The following is a 21,672-nucleotide window of genomic DNA, read 5'->3' as shown; positions in this document are numbered from 1 at the left end:
CCAAAAATAAAATCATCATTACCTACATCATCACACACTAATTTTCAATATTTACAACTCTTATTTTCAACATTCAAATATTTAACATTTAAATATTCAACATACACATTTTAAATATTAATTTTCAACACAATTTAGTTTTTGGCTTTGGCCACATTTTGCACACCCCTAATTTTAATAAGCCAGACAAAAAATTGAGAACAAAAACAAGAACCCGAATTTGGGCAAACTGGATAATTTCAAAAGGTCCTTTCTCCATGCAGGCCCAGCCCAGCTCATACACGACCCGAATTGAGATTTTAAGGAAGTGAGAAAAAAATTAACGAACACGAAGGGGAACGTATTTGAAGAACCATTCTGTACGAGGAATTACACGCAGAACACGCAGTTATATACGCATACACGTTGTTGTATGTATGTATACACCTCCGTATTTGTATAATAGGGGTTTTCCCTGATAATTTTGGGAATTCTTAACCCTTTTGAGGTACCTACCACCTTGAGCACCAGAAGCAAAACGAGCAGAACATACTCAGGGGCCCTTCTGTTTTTTCTGCAGATTTCATTCATCTGATTTTAATTCCAATTCAGGTAATATCATCACATGGTCATGTCTTGGAACCCTACAATTTGGAGCTCTGCTCAACTTATTCCTCGCATTTTTAAATTGAATTTAGGGTTTATTTTTGGGAGAAACAACACGAAACTGTTTGTTACGCAATGCATCTTATGCCTTTTGGTTGATATGCCACGAGGGCTGATGGTGTTGAGTTGTGTGGAACATGTGAGCTTCCCTGTTATCTGGCATTTTAGTTATTTGAGAATTTCATATGGTTTGTATGTCGAATGAGTTGGATTCTATTCTTTTAGAACGTTTTTGTTGATTAGTTCAAGATAGTCTCGAACTCACTCTTCACAAGCGTGCTACATAGGTTGTTGCTTGTCTCTTGACAACTTGAACAAACTCTGACTTGTTTTTTAGGTCAAAGAGGATGACAAGTGATGCACATTGTATTATAAGATTCAGAACTATGGAAGCCATCATTTACTTAGTAGGAGAGATCAAATACAATTCCATCGGGTTCATTTCATGTTTCGTCTCAAATGCAAAAATGTTTTTGCCTTTGTCTTTCATTAGTGAGATCATAGGTTAGAATTCCTATTTTTGTCTTCCCCATCTCAGTTGATGTAAGCAGGGTCATGAATAGTCTGTTTGCTTCTTGTTTTCTAAATGTAGTAACCTTCCACAGTGCACGTCTTAATTTGTAAATTAGTTGAATTACTACAATATTAGGACAATTATTTTCTTCTCACCTTCCCCATGGCTTTTGGCACTTAGCCTAACATTTTAAAAAAAATTTTGGGGAGACATTCCCATTAAATATTCAGTCTATGCATGGTTTTATTTCCAATGTTTTCGGATGCATATTTTGAAAAAGTGAAATTTTAAAAATGTGTAGTGAAATGAGGTTTATGTTTTCTTATTGGAAAAAATAATTTACTGCGACTATAATATTGTTTTAAATTTTCTTGTCTGACATTTGATATTTAATAATTCACGAATTATTACAATTTTTAAAATATATATTGACTTCTTGTGCTATGAAATCATAATATTTTTGTGAGGGATGAAAGTTTAACTTAAAATTATGATCTTTTGGGAGAAATGAAAAAGATCTGGATTTTTGTTTTTAATGATTAGAAAGCAGATTTTAAAATCAAAGTAAACATAACCATTCATTTTTTAGTACTCTCTGTTTCTTTCACAACACTTTTATGGATAAATGTTTATGATATGTTGTTTAACTGTAATTTAACCTTCATGCATTAATTTTGTTGTATTGTAGTTAATGTACTAGTTCAAATTTATTCAGATTAGTTTTTTATTAAAATTTTAAAATTCAACCACTTAGAAATGCATATTTTAAATTTGTTTGATATTCAACTGATGTTTCTACCTGAATTGATAAAATATAGATGAGTATTGACCCTCAATAACAGTTTAATTAGTTGTCACATACTTATTAGGGGTGTAAACGAATCAAATCGAGCCGAATATGAAAAAAATTGAAGGCTCGAATTAGTTTTGTTTGAGTTTGTGTTCGACTCAAAGTTCGAAAACTTTAGAACTTTTTGGCTCAAACTCGATTCGAATTAAAGCTCGAGTTCAAGTTAGGTTCAAAGATTCGAATATATTCGCGAACCATTACCCGAAAATAAGTACTCGAAAGGCTCAAAATTTATTTTTTTAATATATAATTATATCATATTAATAAAATATTTAGGTTGCGAGCTGCTCATGACCTATCGAAAAAAATAATCAGGGCTCGAGTTCGGCTCGAAAAAAGTTTGAATATGTTCGAGTTCGGCTCGAATTCGATAAGCTCGAATACGGATAAATTATTTTTCGGGCCGGCTTGAAAAGCTCGCAAACCGGCTCGGTTCGTTTACACCTCTAATACTTACATCGAGCAATCAGAAAAGATAGGCAATTCAAAACTTGAATTGGTTTCTACTATTTGATGAAATATGTAATGTTTAGGGTGATTTAATTTCATCCTCAAAAAGGGCTGAAATTTAACATTGAGGTGGGTGTACAATTTAGAAGATTTTAGTTGTACTATTGAAATAATATGTAGATTTCATTAGAGCAACATACACCTGGTTTTAATTAGTGTTAAAGCTAGGTCATGAGATCGATTTGTGCGTAGGAAAATTTTACAAGTTAGGAAGTTGTCTGGACTAGGATTTCGGTGTCATAAATATTAAATAAACCCTGCACTCGTTAGTGGCTATCCACGTGGGGCAATGGTTGAAATACAATGTTTAGACCCTGTAAAATTCAATATATTTGAGTTGCATCGTTAGCATCACATCTAGTTTTGCTATAATGACAACCATTCAGTGCTATACCTAAATTAAAGCATGTAATTATTTAGTTGGGTTACAAAAATGTAACTGTTAAAATATATAGAACTACAATGATAAATGCATGGAACTTGAAAGAGGTGGGAGAAAAATGCCATTTTATTAGTGTCATTCATAGCGATAGACAAACCAAATTTAGCCAAAGATGTTCAAAATTTTAAGCTCTGGTTCAAGCTTGACACAAAACTCGAAATGGTAAATATCTCGAGTTTGATCTCTGGCGTAAACTAGTAGTTGAACTTGAGCTCATTTTATAATATTCGATCTCACATCATGTTGTTTTGGACTATACTTTTTTATACTTCAAAATTATGCTTTGAATAATGTTACAGAGTTTGTACTCACGCCCTTTATTCTTATGTGGTATTTAATTTTAAAAAATAGTAAATTACCATTTAATATGAAACGAGATTAGGCGTGAAGTGTGAGTAGAACATAATGATTTGCTCAAACGTGGAGAAAAAGCATCTAAATTCATATTTTATCATGTTAAACGTGCTTAATGCGCGAGCGTTCTTACGATATTGTGTTACAATAATCTAATACATTTTAATAAAATAATATATCAAAACCTTTATAGGGATTTTTAAACAATATAAATTCTTCTCTTGGAAAACCCTTGGCCCATTAATTTCGGCCCAATTCGAATCTTATGTACTTGGGATTACAGCCAAAATGGTCCTTTGAGTTTACCTATTTTGTGTTTTAGTGCTTTAGGTATTCAAATACGGGTTTGGTCCAATAAGTTAGGCTGTGTTTTGATTTTTAGTATTTTCTTATGAAATGCTGACGTAATGCCGGACACATTAATTTTTTCCGGTGCCATGTCAAGCACTCTAGAAAAAAAGACTAAAAGCCAGAACATAACCTAACCTAACCTACAGGATGAAAATCCAAATTTGAATACTTACAGAACCAAAACACAAAGTAGACAACTCACTCACGGGCCTAAACGACGAGCTCCTATTTTTTTTAGTTATTGGGATGTATCCCCCAGACAACCTGCCTTCTGTGGTGAACCAGAAAAAAGCCCATGATTGGGTCGACCAGGCCAGATCATGAGTGAATAGAAAATCTAAAATGTACATCAGCTGCCTTTCAACAATCAAATGTAAAATGCGTCACACCTACCCACGACGTTCTAAACCCAACTCACGTACCACTTAAATCGGCGAACAACCGAACCCTTGGGACCTTCTTCAACCCCAGGATGTGATGAGTCGCAGCGTAACTAAGAGAGCCATTCCTTTGTTCTTCCGTAATACGGGACAACTTTTTACCATTTTAGCTATTTTCTCTTTAAACTTCAACTTTTTGTATTTATACATTGTTTTATATATATTATTTGGCTCGAGGTAGATAAAATTATCTTAAAAATCAAATGTATGTTTTCACACAGACGCTTCTATTACGCGCGCTTACGCTTGTAATGATTAATGTTTGTCCTTGTCGTTTGGTCAGAGATCACACATTTTTTAACCTTGTAAAATACATTTTCCTAGAACTTAGCCGTAAAATCGTGATAAAAAAATCAAAATTCTTCTTTGGAGCAATGTGGATTTAAGTTTGTTTGTATAAGATAATAGCAAAAGTCTTAACTGCTAGGATCAGGAATATCATATCAGAGACAATATCAGAATCTCAGAATGCTTTTGTAGAGGGAAGACAGATTCTCGACTGTGGCCTTATAGCGAATGAACTTGTTGAACAGGGAAGGAGAAAGAAGAAAAAAAGATGGGTGCTTAAGGTAGATTTTGAAAAGGCTTACGACAATGTGAATTGGGATTTCCTTGATTTTGTTTTGATGAAAAAAGGGTTTGGACAGAGATGGAGAAAATGGATCAAAGGATGTGTGTCGATCGTAACATTCTCGGTTATGATTAATGGGAGACCGAGGGGTAAAATTAAGGCGCATAAAGGCCTTAGACAGGGAGATCCATTGTCTACTTTTTTGTTCAATTTGTTTGTGGATGTATTGGGGAGATTGATTGATAAAGCAAAAGGAAGAAATCTTATAAAAGGGATTGAGGTGGGTAGAGACAAAGTAGAGATATCTCACATTCGGTTTGCGGACGACACACTATTTTTTGTGAGGAATGAGGACCACATCAGATTCTTGGTTCAAGTGGTGATATCATTTTGTCATATGTCTGGATTAAGAATCAATTGGGAAAAAAGTGCGCTTTTGGGTATTCATTGTGATCAAAGGGAAGTTGACCTGTTGGCACAACAAATTGGATGTGGTACTGAGTGTTGGCCAATTACTTATTTGGGAATGCCTTTAGGTGGAAATCCGTTAAAAGCTTCATTTTGGGAACCCATTGTGGCTAAGATGTCGAAAAAATTGACAAGTTGGAAAAAACCTTTTTTGTCAAGGGGGGGAAGATTAACATTGATATCATCGGTTTTAAATTCAATTCCGATATATTACATGTCTCTTTTTAGAGTTCCAAAAGGTGTAGTATAGTTGATGGAGAAGATTTCAAGAAATTTTTTTTGGGATGGAGCGGATGGAGATTTGCATAGTCATTTGGTCGCGTGGAAACAAGTGTGCAAACCTAAGGAAAAAGGTGGATTGGGTGTGGGGAATATTATCTTGAGAAACAAGGCCATGTTGGGGAAGTGGTGGTGGAGATTTTGTGCGGAAGATGAGACACTTTGGAAGAAAATTATTGTAAGTTATTATGGTTTACAAGAGAATGGGTGGGATGCAGGGTTGGCAAGGAACATTACATTCAAGTGTCCTTGGAAGTTTATTTCCCGAATATACCCGACTTTTCAACAGCTTGTCTCAATTGAGGTGAGGGGGGGAAATAAGGCGAGATTTTGGGAAGATAGGTGGGTGGGGGAGTCGTCTTTCAAAGAGCTTTTTCCAGCTTTATTTCAGTTATCAACAGTTCATAATGTGCCTATTTCATATTTTGTGTCGTTCGATAATGCAATGTCTACTCATTCTTGGGACTTTCATTTTAGGAGGGCAGTCAGTGATCAAGAACTTCTTCAGTTGTCCGAGCTATTACGTGTGTTAGAGTCAATTAGGTTGATTGAAGGGGTATATGATTTCAGAGTGTGGAGAGGGGATTTTTCTGGTCTTTTTTCAGTTAAATCATTATTCGAGTCTTTTTTTCCTCCTCCACGATTTCCGATTTTTCCTCATCACGATCAAATTTGGAAAGTACCGGTTCCAATAAAAATTCAAGTTTTCTCGTGGACTGCAACTTTGGGTAAGCTACCGACCTCGGAGACGATACAAAAAAAGAGACCCTCAATTGCTATTTGCCCAAATTGGTGTGTGTTGTGTAGAAATGACAACGAAACTCAGGATCATATGCTCATACATTGTCCTTTCACGATCGGATTGTGGGCTAAAGCTTTGTAAGAACTTGGATTAGTTTGGGTATTGCCGAAGTCAACAAAGGATTTATTTGGTATGGATTTGGGGCGACTGACTAGAAAAAGGGGAAGAATTTTTGGCAAGTCGTGGTTCATTGCATATGCTGGACAGTATGGTTGGAAAGAAACAGAAGAATTTTTGATGAAATAGCAGAAAATAGAGAACATTGCTGGGAAAAAATCAAGATAACAGTAGCTACGTGGATCGGAAATCATGATGACTTCAAGAATGTCTCCATCTTTGATTTATTGTGAGATTGGGCTTTTGTGTTTCATTAAATCAAATTCTTGATATGGACTTCATGATAGTGGACCTCTAGTCCACTGATGTAATTGTTCTTATCGTATCATTAATAAAATATCGTTTCTTATAAAAAAAATATTATTTTAAATATATATATGTATTCAAAAATTGTTGCTGGTATATAGTCATAGTGTGTATTTTTAATTATAATATGGCTCACTAGCTATCAAACAAAATAAATTATGTTTAAGTTCGAATCTAGTGATATCAATTTCAATTTAAATTTAATTGAGCCAGTTCGAAACGCTTTGCTTGATTTGTTTTCACACCTTGTCATGAATCATTCCCTTCATTTTCTAAAGATGGTTGGGGATGGGGTTTTTGTAAGGATGCTTTTCTCTTTGATTTACTTTTTTCCTGGTTTAGCCAAATTGAATTAATTGTAGCAGTTCATTTTATCGATTTTGCGTTAATACTCACGTGTAGACCATTCTTCACCATGTTAGTGCTTGAATTATGATGACTATTTGATCTTTTCTTACACTGGACAGCTGAATACCTGTATGTTACCCTCACATTACTTTTACTTCCCGCAGAGGACAAACTTCTTCTGACCTTATTATGAAGTTGCCCATTTGTTCTGTGTTGCCATCTTTGGTTGTTGACAGTTGGTGTTCCAAAAGTGCTTTACATGTTGTGTGAAATTGGTTTTAGTAGGAAAAAAATGGCAAGCCCAGAATTAAGAGGGCACATTGTATCCACAATGAATTGAGCTGGGTTCTGGAAACAAGTGTCATGAAACAAAGTATGGAAGGGCTATCAAGTTAAAAGGCCAAGCACTTCTGAGTGTGTTTCCATTTGCAAGTTTTCGTAATTGTTGTTTTAAAGTTAAAAAAGCTTTTGTATGAAATTTTGTTATGTTTGTGCATCCTATGCTTTAGCTGAACTACCTTACAGTTTTTGGACTGATCTCCACTCATTCCCCTCCTTTCAAAAGAAATCTGTTCTCCCCTTTTTTGCATCTCTTCTCCCCTTGTTTGCTTGTAAATAATGTTTTTTGTTATTTGTTACACAGGTTTTTTATTCAAGTCTTGAGTACATGGAGTAGATAATCTGCAGCTGTTGTTTTAGGAGCACATATTGTTCTTCAAGGCACATTCTCTTAGTCCATGCCGAGGTCGATTCTATGGGAGGCATTCTTGAAAGCGGAGTTGGTATTGTTAGCAAATCTTCTCTGAATCGAGCAGTAATTGAGAAGGTTCAAACAGAGCTTAGGTAACGTTCTTATGCTTCTTACCTTTTGCAATATAACGGGTATTGTATTGTTATAAAAGGTGTTAACAATTGTTTGTGTTACCTTGCAGGAAAGAGTATGATGTTCGGGAGGAAAGAAAAAGAGAATTGGAATTTCTTGAAAAAGTATGTAACCGTCCCTTGCTTGCCTTTTCTGAAAGTATGGAACTTTTTGTCATGCTTGATTTTCTATTTTTTTTAAGTAGGGTGGAAATCCTCTAGATTTTAATCTTGGGAATTCTGCTTCAGTTAGCGTGCAGTCAACATCATTTACAAACCTGCAACCTAATCTTGTGACCAGGTATTGTGTATTTGTGTCGTAAGATGTTCTCTCGTTTCCATGAATCTGGATTTTTTTAATTCTTTTCGATGATATTTTAGTGAACCAAAGGGTAGTTTTGCATTTACCGCATCACTTTATCGAGAGACTGTGGAAAGTAGTGGTAGACTTGCAGCTGCTCTCTGTGAACCCAGTAGTGCTGATAATCTCACGTTATTTGATGCTGAGCATGTATATTCTGAAGGTGATCGAAATTATTTTCATCCCATTAGGGGTAATGTTGTGCCACCAGAGCAATCATTGGAAAGGGATGGGAGCCATAAAATTAGGGAACATGGGGATTCGTCTGCTTTTGGGCTCCCTAGAAAAGCATATAAGAGACGCCATAGATCACACTCAAATCGTGATGGGGCTAGGTCTAGCTCAAGTGATGTAAATCTTGCGCTTGGCTCTCATGGATCTTCTTTACCTTCACACCACGCCCCTGGGAATTTAATAGGACCGTTATCTGATGTAGAAAATCTTGATGTATCCTCAAGCTGTAATTCAAAGCCTGGAAGCCCAATAAATGGCACCCTCTGTCCAGATGTATGTGTAGATGATCATCGGTTTGTGGAGATGAACGATGCAAAGGCTGTGGGATCAACCGAGGATCTGATTAAATGTGTTTCTAGCCAATCTGCTTTAGATGCTACTTCTTCAAAAATTCCCCTAGGACTTAATAAACCATCGTTCTCAAATGCTGCAAAAACTCCTACGAAAATGGATTGTAATGAATCTGTTACAATGGAAGAGCATGAGCCAAGAGAAGATACTGGAAAAGTTGAGAACCATAGTTCTTGTCAGATGAATGGTTTCATCAGTAAAAAGGGTGATGCGATAACAAACGATGCTAATAATGGCAATGCAGCATGTCGCAGAAATGATTTTGATTCCGGGTCTTCTTATTCCCAAACCAACTTTGATGTTGATAGAAATATTGATGCTGAAACAGGTACCAGAATCAGTACCATTGATTCAAATGGAGACATAGACGGTCAAAATTTAGGGCTAGAAGCCTTGGTAGTAGGGCTAAGAGAAACTAAAGAGGCCATGATTATTGATAATTTTTCTGGTGATGAAGAGAGTGCCTCTGCATATGTAAGTCATAGGCAAGATGGTCCCTCCCTCCAGCCTCAGGAAGAAAAAATTCAAGGTAGATCTTTTTTGCATGACAAGTTGACAAATCAATTCAACACTAACGGTATGGAAGCTGGTGGCTGTAGTGGGTCAGAATCAGGGAGAAAACCTATTGTCCCATTGCCTGAAAATTCTTCTCCTCAGAGTGAAATGTTTTGCACAGTCATAGATAACTCTATTGCTGATCTTCCTGAGGCTGGATCATCATCAAAGATTTCTACCGTTTCCTTTAATGTCCAAAGTCCCGGAAACTTGAAATTAGGAAGTGTTGATGAAGAATCAATCTTAAAAGAAGCAGAAATCATAGAGGTATATCTTCGCATTTTCATTAATTTATATACCACCTGTTTGTGCTCAAATAGTTTTTTGTCGGCTCATAGATCTGATGTGATAAACAGGCAAAGCGAAAAAGAATTGCCGAATTATCTACTTTGACTTTAACTTTGGAGATTCCTCTTAAACCTCACTGGGATTACGTGCTTGAAGAAATGGCATGGTTGGCAAATGATTTTGCACAGGTTCACTTGATATACCTGTTCTTTTGTAGTATTTGTTTTGCAAATATTTCTGTAATGAAAATATTCGTTATTGTCCTATTGTCCGCAGAACTTATATTTCCATTTTCTTTAAATAAATAGACTTCTTCTTTTGCTTCGCCTCGCGTAGGAGCGTATTTGGAAATTAGCTGCAAGTTCTCAAATATGTAATCGAGCTGCTTTTAGTTCTCGGGTGAGAAAACAAGAAAAAAGTTATAGCATGAAGGCTAAGATAGTTGCTCGTACCCTGGTGATGGCTGTCATGGAGTACTGGCATTCAGTAGAGGTAGTTGTGAAATTTTTGTGATTATCCTCCATCTTTAATTTTAATTCCATTTACACAGCCAACTAGGACTAAGACTAAGACTTTTAACTGTTTCTGATGGTGTTTTCCTATGTTTTGATGCATCTTGTTGCATCATGTTCTTCTGATTGTGGTTCAACTCTTTTTTTCGACATTTTGTTACCATTTAGTAGCTAATGTTGATTATTACGATTCTGATTTTTCAAGCTGATAAATATGTAGAAATACTATCTCATTGTATGTGAACACTTGTAAAAACATTTAATGTTGAATTAATTATTGGAGGAAACGTACGTAATTCTGTTACACTAGGGTCTAATAATAAATTCTTTAAATGGGAACTTGGAAGACGTTTGTTGTTTTTCTGCTATACTCTATAGTTTCTGATGGTTTAATGAATTTTTTTGTTGGAAGATGTTTATTGTTTTCCCACACCCTCCAAGAATCCACTGTAGTATCATAATATCTTAGTACTATTAATTCCTTATGACCTTGATTCCACTTGTAGCAAGATGGGGTTTGTACTGATAGTTTATCCAAGAATGTGCAAATGCATGATGTCTGACCTTTTTGGATGTATATGCATAACATCTTTATAAATTTGAGTCAGCAACCTAGAATATAAGGCGCATAAATTCAAAGGCAATTTGGTGTTATAGTTAAGTATTTTATTTATTTATTTTTTCAGAAGATAAGCAAAGAACTAGAGCAGCCAAGTCAAAAGGACGGTGCACCTGCTGTTCAATCTTATATGGCAAGATTTCTGAAATATAACAACTCAAATGTTCTGCATTACCAGGCTGACGTGCAACTTACCCTGGATAAAGTATCTGATTCAGGAGTCCTGGACATATCTTTGGAGGATAGTCTGACCGAAGTATGGGGTTAACAATGAATATTTTCGTATATTATTCTTTGAACAAATCCCCTCCCCCACTTCTTGTGTATGCGCTAGATGTGCATGTACCTCAAATCTCACCTACCCGTCCCTTTTCCCTTTTTACTCCTCCCTTATAATCTATTCATTCTAGCTTTATGTCTGTATGTTTCAAGATATAATTATATATATTTTTTAGTAAAGGACCAAAGGTGAATATCTTCATGTGTCACTTTGTAATGCTGTGAACCTCATTGGTTACCCATCAATTTTACTTTCGGCAATTGTCAATCAGGAAAACCTCTTCTATGTGATTCCCCTCGGGGCTGTGGTGACCTACAAAAAATCAATTGAATCTCTTGTGGCTCACTATGAGGTAAATGAATGCTTTGCTTTTGAACCTTGAATTCTCTTTTCTTGTCGCAGAACGGTTTTATGTAAGAAACTAGGTAAATTATAAAAGAATGTGAAGAAATGTCTAAATGAGCGTTAAACTTTGTCTTAAGTTACTTTTCTACCATTGTCTCTGACGAACTTTTTCTAAGTGCCAGTTCATTAATGTGGAGTCTATCTTGGGTGGGCTGTGGAATGTGGTGATTTCTATGTGGGACGAGTTGGGAAGTGTGTTGTAAGAAGGCCATCTTGTGGGTAACCCATGTTAAGAAGTGAAGTGGATGTTGAAACTATGGATTCCAAAGAGTGAAGAATTGAAGTGTTTTATAAGAAGTCTCTCATTTTTGTGCTTAATTAATATTTTGGTGTCTGACTCAATTCATGTTTTTCCTCAGAGAATTAGAAGTGATGTGCGAGAGGAAGTGGAGACATCTGCTTGTGGTATTGTGGCAGGTAAATTTGGGATGGTAATTATTTCTTGTTGATTTCTGTCATATTATTTATTTGACAAGGTTTCTCACATTGCTATTTTGAATCTCAAGATGATTCATTATATGAGGATGATGGCGATACATGCACATTTGGCATGCCTGTGGCCTCTGATGATGGAAAGTCTTCAAAATTTGGCCAAAAGAAGCGGAAATACTCGGCAAATGCATATGGTGCTAGGGCATATGGAATAGGTTCTGATCATTTGCCCATGAATATTTCAGAGAATAAAATTGTGACACAACAATCTGCCTTTGTTCCCAAACGACCAGGCGACAGTCTCAATGTGTCAATCCCTACAAAACGAATGCGAACTGCTTCCAGGAAAATCTTGAGCCCATTCGGTGCTGGAACATCTGGATGCATTCAGTTACCAAATAAAGCAGATGCTTCCAGTGGTGATAGTGATTCGTTTCAGGATGGTCAGAGTACTCTGCATGGTGGATCTTCTCTTCCAATTAATTTGGAAGTTGAGTTGGGTGGCGAATTTGAAAAGAATTTAGCTTTTGACTCCGCAGAAGTTTCAACCAAACCTAAGAAGAAGAAAGTAAAGCATCCGGTAGACAGTAGTATATTTATTTTAAAATGAGTTTGAAGATTCTATCTGTCAAGTTATTTACTGCTTTTATTATTTGTGGGCAGACTTCTGCAGTTGAACAGAGATGGCTGATTGATTCCAATTTTCATTATGACCAGGTGATCATTTTGCTCACTGAACTTTTTTGTTTTGTTCTTCATTTAACACTTAATATGCTTAGCAGAGGAACAAAAGCGGAGATTCTTTAAGTTATTTCTAATACAATTATCAATCTTTATATTTAACTCAAAGTTCCTGGAAATAAATAAAAAATGTCCATTCTATTTCTGGGGGTATATTTTTCTGAAAACCATTTTTTCGTCTAATTCTACTTTCTATATGGATAACTGAGATGAACATTGAATCCTCTATTTTACAATTTCAGAGGGATCATTTGAAAAAGAGATCAGATAGTTATGAACTTGAATCTAACGGCTGCAATGGTATGCTTTAATCCTAAATGTCAGCCACTGTATTTAATATGCATTCTTTGCATTGTCTTATATTAGCTATACATTTTCCATGAAGGAGTATTGGATCAGCCCATGACAAAGAAGATCTTGCAGCCATTGCAGGATGGCTCTTTTGACAACACTTCAACAGTTGCTGGGCATCTTCCTTCACCACTGGCATCCCAAATGAGTAACATGTACCATCCAAATAAGTTCCATAAAATGCTTGGTGGCCGGGAGCGTGGAAGGAAAGCTAAAGTTCTTAAGGTATTTATTATACACTTGCTATTCCCCATTTCCAATTTTCGACATTTCGCTCATGCATCCATGCTTTGTTACTGTCTTTTAAGTTGATGTTAATATTTCATCAGATGCCTACTGGGCAGCCAGGTTCAGGAACTCCATGGCCACTTTTCGAGGACCAGGTTGATTCATATATATTTTCGTGTACATGCATACATTTCTGTAAAGATGAATATCTCTTTTGAAACTTGAGATATGGCTCTTTCTGTTGCTTCAGGAGGTATGTATGTGTTTAATTTTTTTTAAACTTTGTTTAGGCACTGGTTGTCATGGTACATGATATGGGTCCAAATTGGGAGCTTGTAAGTGATGGTTTTAATAGTACTATGCAATTTAAGGTATGTGTTTTTCCAAATTTTAGTAGATATTTTCTTGAGGTTCTGTTTTTTGTGATCATAAACGATCATATTATCCCTTCCAAGAAGTTGTTCCTACAATCTGAATTATTAATTGTTCGTTGTAATCAGTGCATATTTCGTAATGCTAAAGAATGCAAAGAGCGGCATAACATTTTGATGGATAAAACTTCTGGTGATGGAGCTGACAGTGCCGAGGATTCTGGGTCTTCGCAACCTTACCCTTCTTTACTTCCTGGCATTCCTAAAGTAAAATACCTTTTATCTATTTATATTAGCTTGCTTGTTGAATCCATTTATATTTAGTTAAATATGTCTATATTTGTATCAAATTATTTATCCACTATATGTTGGCCTTTTTTAAACATTAAAATGATACTGCTTCTGTTTTTGCTTATGAATGTCGTACAGGGCAGTGCCAGACAACTGTTTCAGCATTTGAAGGAACCAATGGAAGAAGATGCCCTCAGATCTCATCGTGAGAAAATCATCTTAATTGGCCAGAAATTTCGTTATCATAAGATTCAGGTATTTGTGTAGTATTAATTTATGACACTTTTAGGGTTGTGTCTGTGATGACCCGTATGTCTCGTGTTTTCATATTCACGTAATTAATGCGGAAAGGTTGGAACATTTTTTTTCTAAACATGCAGTGCACAAACATTTGATTCCCACAACTATCACAGGGAAAACTTCTGAGCCATAGATGTAGATAAATAAATAATAGCTACACTTCAGGGGAAAACTTGTGTGTCCATGTAGATTAAAGTGTGCGATATAGACCATAAAACATACATCACCATCCGAACATAATCATCCTATCTCAAACAATTCTTGCATAAACTAGCAAAAACATAAATCCTCAAGCCATCATAAAATTCCATAAAACGCCTAGCTATTCATGCATATTCCGTGTGAGAAATATAAAAACGAATAAAATATCAAATCCTAGAACAATGTGTCATAAATCCAAAAAAAAGTGGTAAACATGACTCTTGGTGCTGCGGAAGGTTCTTGGACAAGACCGTGCCATGCAATCCTCTCGCCTCCTCGACTACTCCATCGGTGTTCCAACATCAACATCATTATTATCGTCATTCTCACCTGCACAATTAAAACATAGTGAGTCATGCGTAAGACGCAATCATAGATTTATTCATAAAAAATGCATCATTTTTTGTAGTTGAGATATAATTTAGTTTTGATAACCATTCATATAAGCAAATATCATGTACATGATCGAGTGTAGAGTTGGCCAACATAGTCATACATTTGGTACAAGGCAACATTAGCCAAAGCCAATACGTGTGTCATCCATTTTTGAAATAGCCCCTCTAGAGCTCATGCCCAAGTACAAAATTAGACTAATCATCGACGTAAGCCATTCCCAACATTCTCGACGGCATGTCATGCATCAAACAAACAACATTACGCAAACAGACCCACTCGCCCACTCCTCTTGTAACGACCATGGGCTATCCCGATCTTGGGCTCTCTCGGGAGCCTTGTCCCATCTTTGGGTTCCCACTGGGGCCCTTTCCCTCACGGGCTTTCCACATGCGCCATTACTCATAGGACTCTTCACACCAGGTTTGTGGAGTGGTACCTCCCCAAGTTTCGAACCCATGACCTCCTGGCATAAGTGCATAGTTCAAAGAGACTTGGTACCAATTGAGCTAGTACCAAGTCCCTTTGAAGTTTGAACTATGTACTTATGCCAGGAGGTCATGGGTTCGAGACTTGGGGAGGTTCGTACCACTCCACCAACTTGGTGTGGAGAGTCTTATGAGTAATGGCGCATGTGGAAAGCCAGTGAGGGAAAGGGCCCCAGTGGGAACCCAAAGATGGGACAAACCCCCGAGGAAGCCCAAGATCGGGATAGCCCATGATCGTTACTACCCTTCACCTATGATAGAGAACAATTTTCGGCCAAACCAACGCTCAGAGGTACACTAGCGTTCCTCTGGCTGTGGGTCATGCAGACTCATGTTGTGCCCAACCACACTCACCACACGTGCCTCTAGCCGTGGGTTGTGCAGACGCGCAATGTGCGTGCCTCTGGCCGTGGGTTGTGCAGACACGCAAACGCATACACCGTGCCCCTTGCTCCATCGCCTCATGCACGCACATGAGACACAATTAAACCCCACGAAGAAAACATTAAACCATCCCTTTGAAGCCATATTCATGAATCGCTCAACCCATCTTCCAGATCGTCGGGAATGGTTTATGCATTACACGCATCATCATGCATCTTCTATTCAAGATTTTGAAATACCTCGCAAGAAAACAATATGACATCAGTATGCATGCATCATATACAAAAAATATTAATATCGCTTGGGTAGCCCATCAAGAATTGAATAAAACTTGTCTTTCTTTGTCGGGGATGAGATATTTGGGCTCCGGGAATCGACTTCTAGCCTTTGATCGAACAAAAGACACTAAAATTTCTTGAAAAGAAAGAAGGAATTTCGAGAACTTTGGGGAGAGGGGGAGGGGAAACGGCGGCTGAACTTCGGAGAAGTAGGGTTCTTTCCTTTTCATACTTTGGCTCCTATTAATTCTAGAGGTGTAGGCCCATGAGTTTAGAAATAGGCCCACAATCCTTTTAGTCGATTAAAATGAGTTTTTCTGTCCCAAATCTTCGTAAAATAAACATATTTCCCTCATTTAAATTAAATTCAAAAACATTACCCTTGATCAACAATATGTTTGGTATATGGGTATCTTTGATTGCATGGATATGAGAAGACCTGTGGGAAGGCTGGCTAATGTTACCTGATTCATCTCCAATATGCTAGTAACACTTCCGCGGAAGAAGTATGGGAGTTGATCAAATTCAGGGTTGCGAATTGGACAACGAGGCTCAAGGAGTTTAATCATTTTTCCATTTCAGATATTGTTAGGGACTTGAAGTTTGTACTGTCTTGATATCTGTTTTCTAGCATTACATCTGTAACAATTTTATCTCCATTGCAATTTAATATAAGTAATGTTTCCTATCAAAAAAAAAAAAAAAACTATCTGGGAACCTGTTGTAGCCAAAGTGGTGCAATGGTTATATTCTCGGAAGAAGCTTTTATTCTAAATGTGGGAAATATGCTTTTCTGTTAGAACACATTATTTCATTTTTTATTAATTTGATTTCTTTTCATTATGCTGATAAAAGGATCCCAAACAACTACAACCTCCTCACAGCTCTCATACAATGGCTCTTTCTCAAGTTTGTCCAAATAACATGGGCGGTGGTTCTGTTTTAAGGTGAGATTGCCACAGATATGATTTTTGTTTTTAAAACAAAGGTAATTAATGTTTTGCCATTAAATTTTTTGGCGTGTAAATGACTAATGGTGGTTTTTGGCCCCCTCATTATTCAAAACTCCACTATCCTTGCTTCCTTGAAGTCCTTTGGATTTGTGTGATGCCAACGCGTCTGGCCCTGATATACCTTCTCTCGGGTATCAAGGAACATATTCTAGTGGATTAATTATATCGAATCAAAGTGCTGGGGCTCCAACACATCCAACATTTGGTGCTAGTTCTGCGTTGCTGGGGTCCTCGAATATGATGCTTGGCAATAATTTTCCATCATCACCCGGTCCTCACAGTTCTGTCAGGTAATAAGGTATTAATGGCTCACAGTTTTCTTTCAGATTCTTTAGTTATCTGACAAGGAATGCGGGTATTTCCTTACCTTTTACAGGGATGGTAGATATGGGGCTCCTAGACCTGCATCATTATTAATTGATGAACAGCTACGAATTCAACAATATAATCAAATAGTATCAGGTAGAAATGGCCAGCAATCCAATTTGTCCTCTTCCGGAGCTCTTCCAGGAATTGATCGTGGCGTTCGTGTTCCTCCCGGTAGTAGTGGCATGGGCATGGGGTGCAGTAGTGGGAGTATGCCTATGGAAAGACATGGACTCCACGGCGTTGCCTCATCATCCTCTGTTAATTCTGGAAATATGGTGTCAGCAAACATGCACCATGGAGTCAGATGTGGGTCAGGAAACTCGAGTTTGAGACCTCGTGAGGGTTCACCCATGATGCGGGTAAGCATTATAGGATCCTATGTAATATTTTGCAATTTTTCTTGGACTTGTGTATTTTCATTATGTGTTTAAACTTTAAAATTAACTGGGTTTGGAACTTCTAAATTAGTTGACCATAACATGCCATACCTCTTAAGTAGTGTTGTTTTGTGCAGTGATGTGTGTGCTGTATTCCTTTTCCTTTTTCATCTTGCTGTTTGTTTCTCAATTACTTGTTTTTTGGGTGTGTTGCCCGTTGGATTGCCATTTCTTGGTGCTATGTTAATCTATTCATCATTCGTGTCCTCAAAATATGAAAATGTTGGTGAGAAAATAGCAACTAGTAAGTGGTGTTGATAGTTGAGGCAGGTTGTTGGCGTGGCATAGTGGCAGATGAATGGTTAGTTCTTTTACTGTTATATGGATAAGGAATTGGAGGATGGAGTATGGGTCTTTTATTCTGTTCTTTGGGTAATGAATGGGAAGATGGAGTCTTTTGACTCTGATGATGATAAATTTCTGAACTGTAGTGTTGACCCTCGGCTACGTCGTGTGTGTGTGTACTATCACCTTTTCTCGGCGCTCTGTGAATCTGCAGTTCAACGATTTAGTCCTTAAAAAATGGTAATGGTTTCTGAAGAAAATTGCAGTGACTAGTGGATCTCTGTTGTTATTTACATTTATGTTCTGATGATATAGGAGGGGGTAGTCTTTTTCGTTTTTTGCTCTGCCATCGAGATTTTGGGTCCATTTGATACGAGGATGTTTGCTGACGGTGATTTTAAAGTTTGACCCAAAAAACAAGTAATTGTGAAACAAACAGCAAGATGAAAAAGGAAAAGGAATACAGCTTGTGTGTATGTACTATCACCTTTTCTCGGCGCTCTGTGAATCTGCAGTTCAACGATTTAGTCCTTAAAAAATGGTAATGGTTTCTGAAGAAAATTGCAGTGACTAGTGGATCTCTGTTGTTATTTACATTTATGTTCTGATGATCTAGGAGGGGGTAGTCTTTTCGTTTTTTGCTCTGCCATCGAGATTTTGGGTCCAAATATTTGATACGAGGATGTTTGCTGACGGTGATTTTAAAGTTTGTTTCTTGACCTCATCTTATAACTTTTCAAGTAACTAAAGTTGGCAGGAGGTATCCTTACCATCAAAACCTTATTCAGTAACCCAATTATGGAAAACAGTGTAAGTTTAAAATAAAGATGCAGGAAAATATGATGGCTACTGTTTGTAGCAAACCTTGTTCAGTAACACAATTATGGAAAACAGTATTTAAGTTAAAAAGAGTAAGGATGCAGGATAATATGATGTCTACTGCTTGTAGCAAATTTGCGTTTACTTGGAAACTGTGGAGAGATTATTACACGGGCGTGACCATGATGCATTAAGCAGGCTTAAATGAAGTTTTGACTAGATTATTTTATTTGCATTATTTTTTTAACAGTGTTTTCTAATTATGAGTAGCATATCATAGATCATGTTGTTTGCGGAATATTCAATTAATTTTGTATATGCTTTTCCTGCCCAATTGTGCTTGTAGCATCTGTGTTCCTCTAAATAACAATGGTTTTCTGCTGAACAGCCTGGCCTCAGTCAGGATTCTCAGAGGCAAACGAGGACTCCTGATCTTCAGATGCAAGTCTCTCCAGGGAGCAACCAAGTCATATCTCGTTCCCCCTTCACTAACAAGACCGTGTCTCCACCAGTATCGTCATACGCCCTCCATCATCTGCAGTCCCATCAAATATCTCCACAACAGGCTCAAGTTCCTAATCCTCGTCACCCACATTTTCAAGTACCACCCAATCTTGCCTCTAATCCACAGCAGCAAGCCTATACAATTCGATTGGCTAAAGAAAGGCAACTGCAGCAACGTTTTCTGCAGCAGCCGCCGCCACAACAACAATTTGCTGCATCCAGTTCATCTATTCCACATGTACAACCACAGCCCCGTATTCCTGCATCATCTGCAGTGCAAAATAGTCAGCTAGTTCAATCCCCGGCAAATTCTTTGTCAGTATCAGTATCTCCTTTGACATCACCTTCTTCAATTAACACAATGTCTCAGCAGCAACAAAAGCATCATACTCCAACTCAGGGAGTGGTCCACAATGTTCAAACAGGTGGTAGTACGTTAACCAGTCAGACAAGCAAGCAACGACAAAAGCAGCAACAGCCATTTATACAAACTAACAGGCAACATCCACAGCAGCGGCAGCAGTCACAATTTCAACATCAAGCTAAGGTTGTTGAGGGAGTTGGTAGAGGGAACATGATGGTTCATCAGAACATCCAGTTTGATCCAACCATTTTAAGCGATTCTTTAATGGAAGCTCATGAGTCATATACTGGTTCGTCCGTTAATGCTGTGCCACTAACCATGCAATACATGTCTGCACAATTGTCTAATCACCCCCTTCCTCGGAAGAAAAAATATTCTGGTCAAGCATCCTCATCATCTAAGCATTTACCGCAAATGATTTCTCATTCTGATACCAGTCAAGGTCACGTTCCACCAATTGCTCCTGCTCCAGGTTTGCCTGCTGCCCATCAGTCTGTCACGCCTCTGGTTGCCACTTCTTCAAACCACCCACAGGTAATACCTAATCAAAAGTTCACGAATCAAAATCAATCGGCTCTCCAAAAGGTGGTTCAATCGAACCAGCAGTTTAGTTCGGAAGCAAGACATAAAGCACATCTCAGAGGTTCTGATACTTATCAGAACTCAACAAGTAACTCCACTGAAATGGAAGCAACGACATCATTACCTCAGAACCAGTGGCATACTTCAGAACCAGTGAATGGATCAAATGTGTTAAATTCAGCAACAAGTTTGGGGTCCTTGCTGTCCAAACCGGCAAACTTAAGTGATACTACACTTCAATCCAGCCAAGGACATGTGCAGAGACTATCATCAGCCAATTTAATACCTATTACAAATGATGTGAGTTCACAATGGCAGCGGCAGCAGCCACAAGTGCAACATTCGCACTCTCCATCTCCCTCGCCTCAGCAGCAGTCGCAGATTCACCAGGCAGGGAATGCAACTCCTAGTGACTCTAGATTGGAGTGAAGCCTAGCCAACAGATATGTTATGGCAATGATTGTTCCACAGATTGGATCAACATACTCTTGAGACAACCATGTCAGGTTAGTCGTACCATGATGACATTTATATTTTACATCTGTTATTTTAGTTGGTTTATTCAATTCAATATCTTTATTCTATCTGATATTTAGTATGGCAATTCACAATATATGAAATCTTGAATCCTCGGTCCTTTGGGAACTCAAGTTCTTGTCAGAAATAGAAAAGTGGATGAGAAAGATGGGAATATTTTCTGAACACTGCCTCACTTTGCATTTTATCTCATTGTTCCATTATTGTTATCTTCATATTTTGGTGCACCATGAACATATATGCTAATTGTTGCTCTCATATTGTTCAGTGATGCTCGAGGCATCGGGGCATGGGATGATGGCATGCTAATTGAATTTAAGTATAAATTCAAATGCTATCCAGGTCAATTTTTGAGCTTGTGTGTATCAGTAACCCTTGGGCTTTCGGAGATGGAGACCGATATAGAGTTAGATGTACATAATCTGATCGCTGTTTCCCGTTTTCTGCCCCTTATTGTTTTTATGCACAGTTTAGGTGGAGCCTTAGTTACTGCTACGTAGATCAGTTGTGTACAGTTCCCTTGTATTAAGAATGTAGTTATTGTTGAAAATTAATATTCAAAATAGGTGTATTGAATATTTGAATGTTGAAAATAAGAGTTGTAAAAATTAGAAATTTGTGTGTGATGATGAAAATAATGATGTAATTTATTTTTTGGATTATTACCAAAAAAATTCTATAAATAGCCTAACCATTTGTAAAGAAATTCACAATTGAGTTGAGAGAAAAATATTATAAAATGTGTAGTTTGATAATTTTGAGAATTTGATATTTTTATTTTTTTACCGTAAATTTTTACTATTTCATAACACGTTATCAGCACGAAGCTCTAAAAGTTCTC

The 21,672-nt window shown here is 37.3% G+C and overlaps 1 protein-coding gene across 7 annotated transcripts; it reads left to right on the top strand.

Moving 5' to 3' along the window:
- The first annotated feature begins 271 nt into the window (after positions 1 to 271).
- On the top strand, positions 272 to 21,412 carry LOC140986912 (chromatin modification-related protein EAF1 A-like). 7 transcript variants are annotated; one of them, XM_073455318.1, is made up of 24 exons: positions 272 to 591; positions 7,641 to 7,840; positions 7,930 to 7,984; positions 8,065 to 8,159; positions 8,240 to 9,626; positions 9,716 to 9,835; positions 9,984 to 10,139; positions 10,846 to 11,034; positions 11,330 to 11,410; positions 11,823 to 11,880; positions 11,970 to 12,110; positions 12,189 to 12,475; positions 12,559 to 12,612; positions 12,879 to 12,936; positions 13,022 to 13,212; positions 13,317 to 13,370; positions 13,506 to 13,586; positions 13,716 to 13,853; positions 14,016 to 14,132; positions 16,777 to 16,868; positions 17,012 to 17,224; positions 17,311 to 17,662; positions 19,233 to 20,800; positions 21,100 to 21,411. In XM_073455318.1, exons 2-23 carry the CDS (start codon positions 7,752 to 7,754, stop codon positions 20,721 to 20,723), a joined length of 5,499 nt encoding a protein of 1,832 aa, XP_073311419.1. In that variant the 5' UTR covers positions 272 to 591; positions 7,641 to 7,751; the 3' UTR covers positions 20,724 to 20,800; positions 21,100 to 21,411. The 7 variants fall into 7 exon arrangements, with proteins under 7 accessions (XP_073311419.1, XP_073311417.1, XP_073311420.1 ...); XM_073455316.1 differs by having other exon boundaries at positions 11,970 to 12,463; XM_073455314.1 differs by having other exon boundaries at positions 273 to 591; positions 11,970 to 12,475.
- The last annotated feature ends 260 nt before the right edge of the window (positions 21,413 to 21,672 follow it).

Source organism: Primulina huaijiensis, chromosome 10, assembly GCF_012295235.1.
Source record: "Primulina huaijiensis isolate GDHJ02 chromosome 10, ASM1229523v2, whole genome shotgun sequence".
Taxonomy (NCBI): domain Eukaryota; kingdom Viridiplantae; phylum Streptophyta; class Magnoliopsida; order Lamiales; family Gesneriaceae; genus Primulina; species Primulina huaijiensis.
Note: the sequence above shows the minus strand (reverse complement) of the source record. Positions and strands in the feature narration are given on the sequence as shown.

What these genes read in the sequence shown, in the direction of transcription:
- LOC140986912 (XM_073455314.1), top strand. Translation starts at nt 7,752, where the DNA reads ATGGGAGGCATTCTTGAAAGCGGAGTTGGTATTGTTAGCAAATCTTCT. An exon ending in AAGAAGCAGAAATCATAGAG is followed by an intron (nt 9,627 to 9,715) that starts GTATATCTTCGC and finishes TGTGATAAACAG; the next exon opens with GCAAAGCGAAAAAGAATTGC. An exon ending in GGTCCTCACAGTTCTGTCAG is followed by an intron (nt 17,225 to 17,310) that starts GTAATAAGGTAT and finishes TACCTTTTACAG; the next exon opens with GGATGGTAGATATGGGGCTC.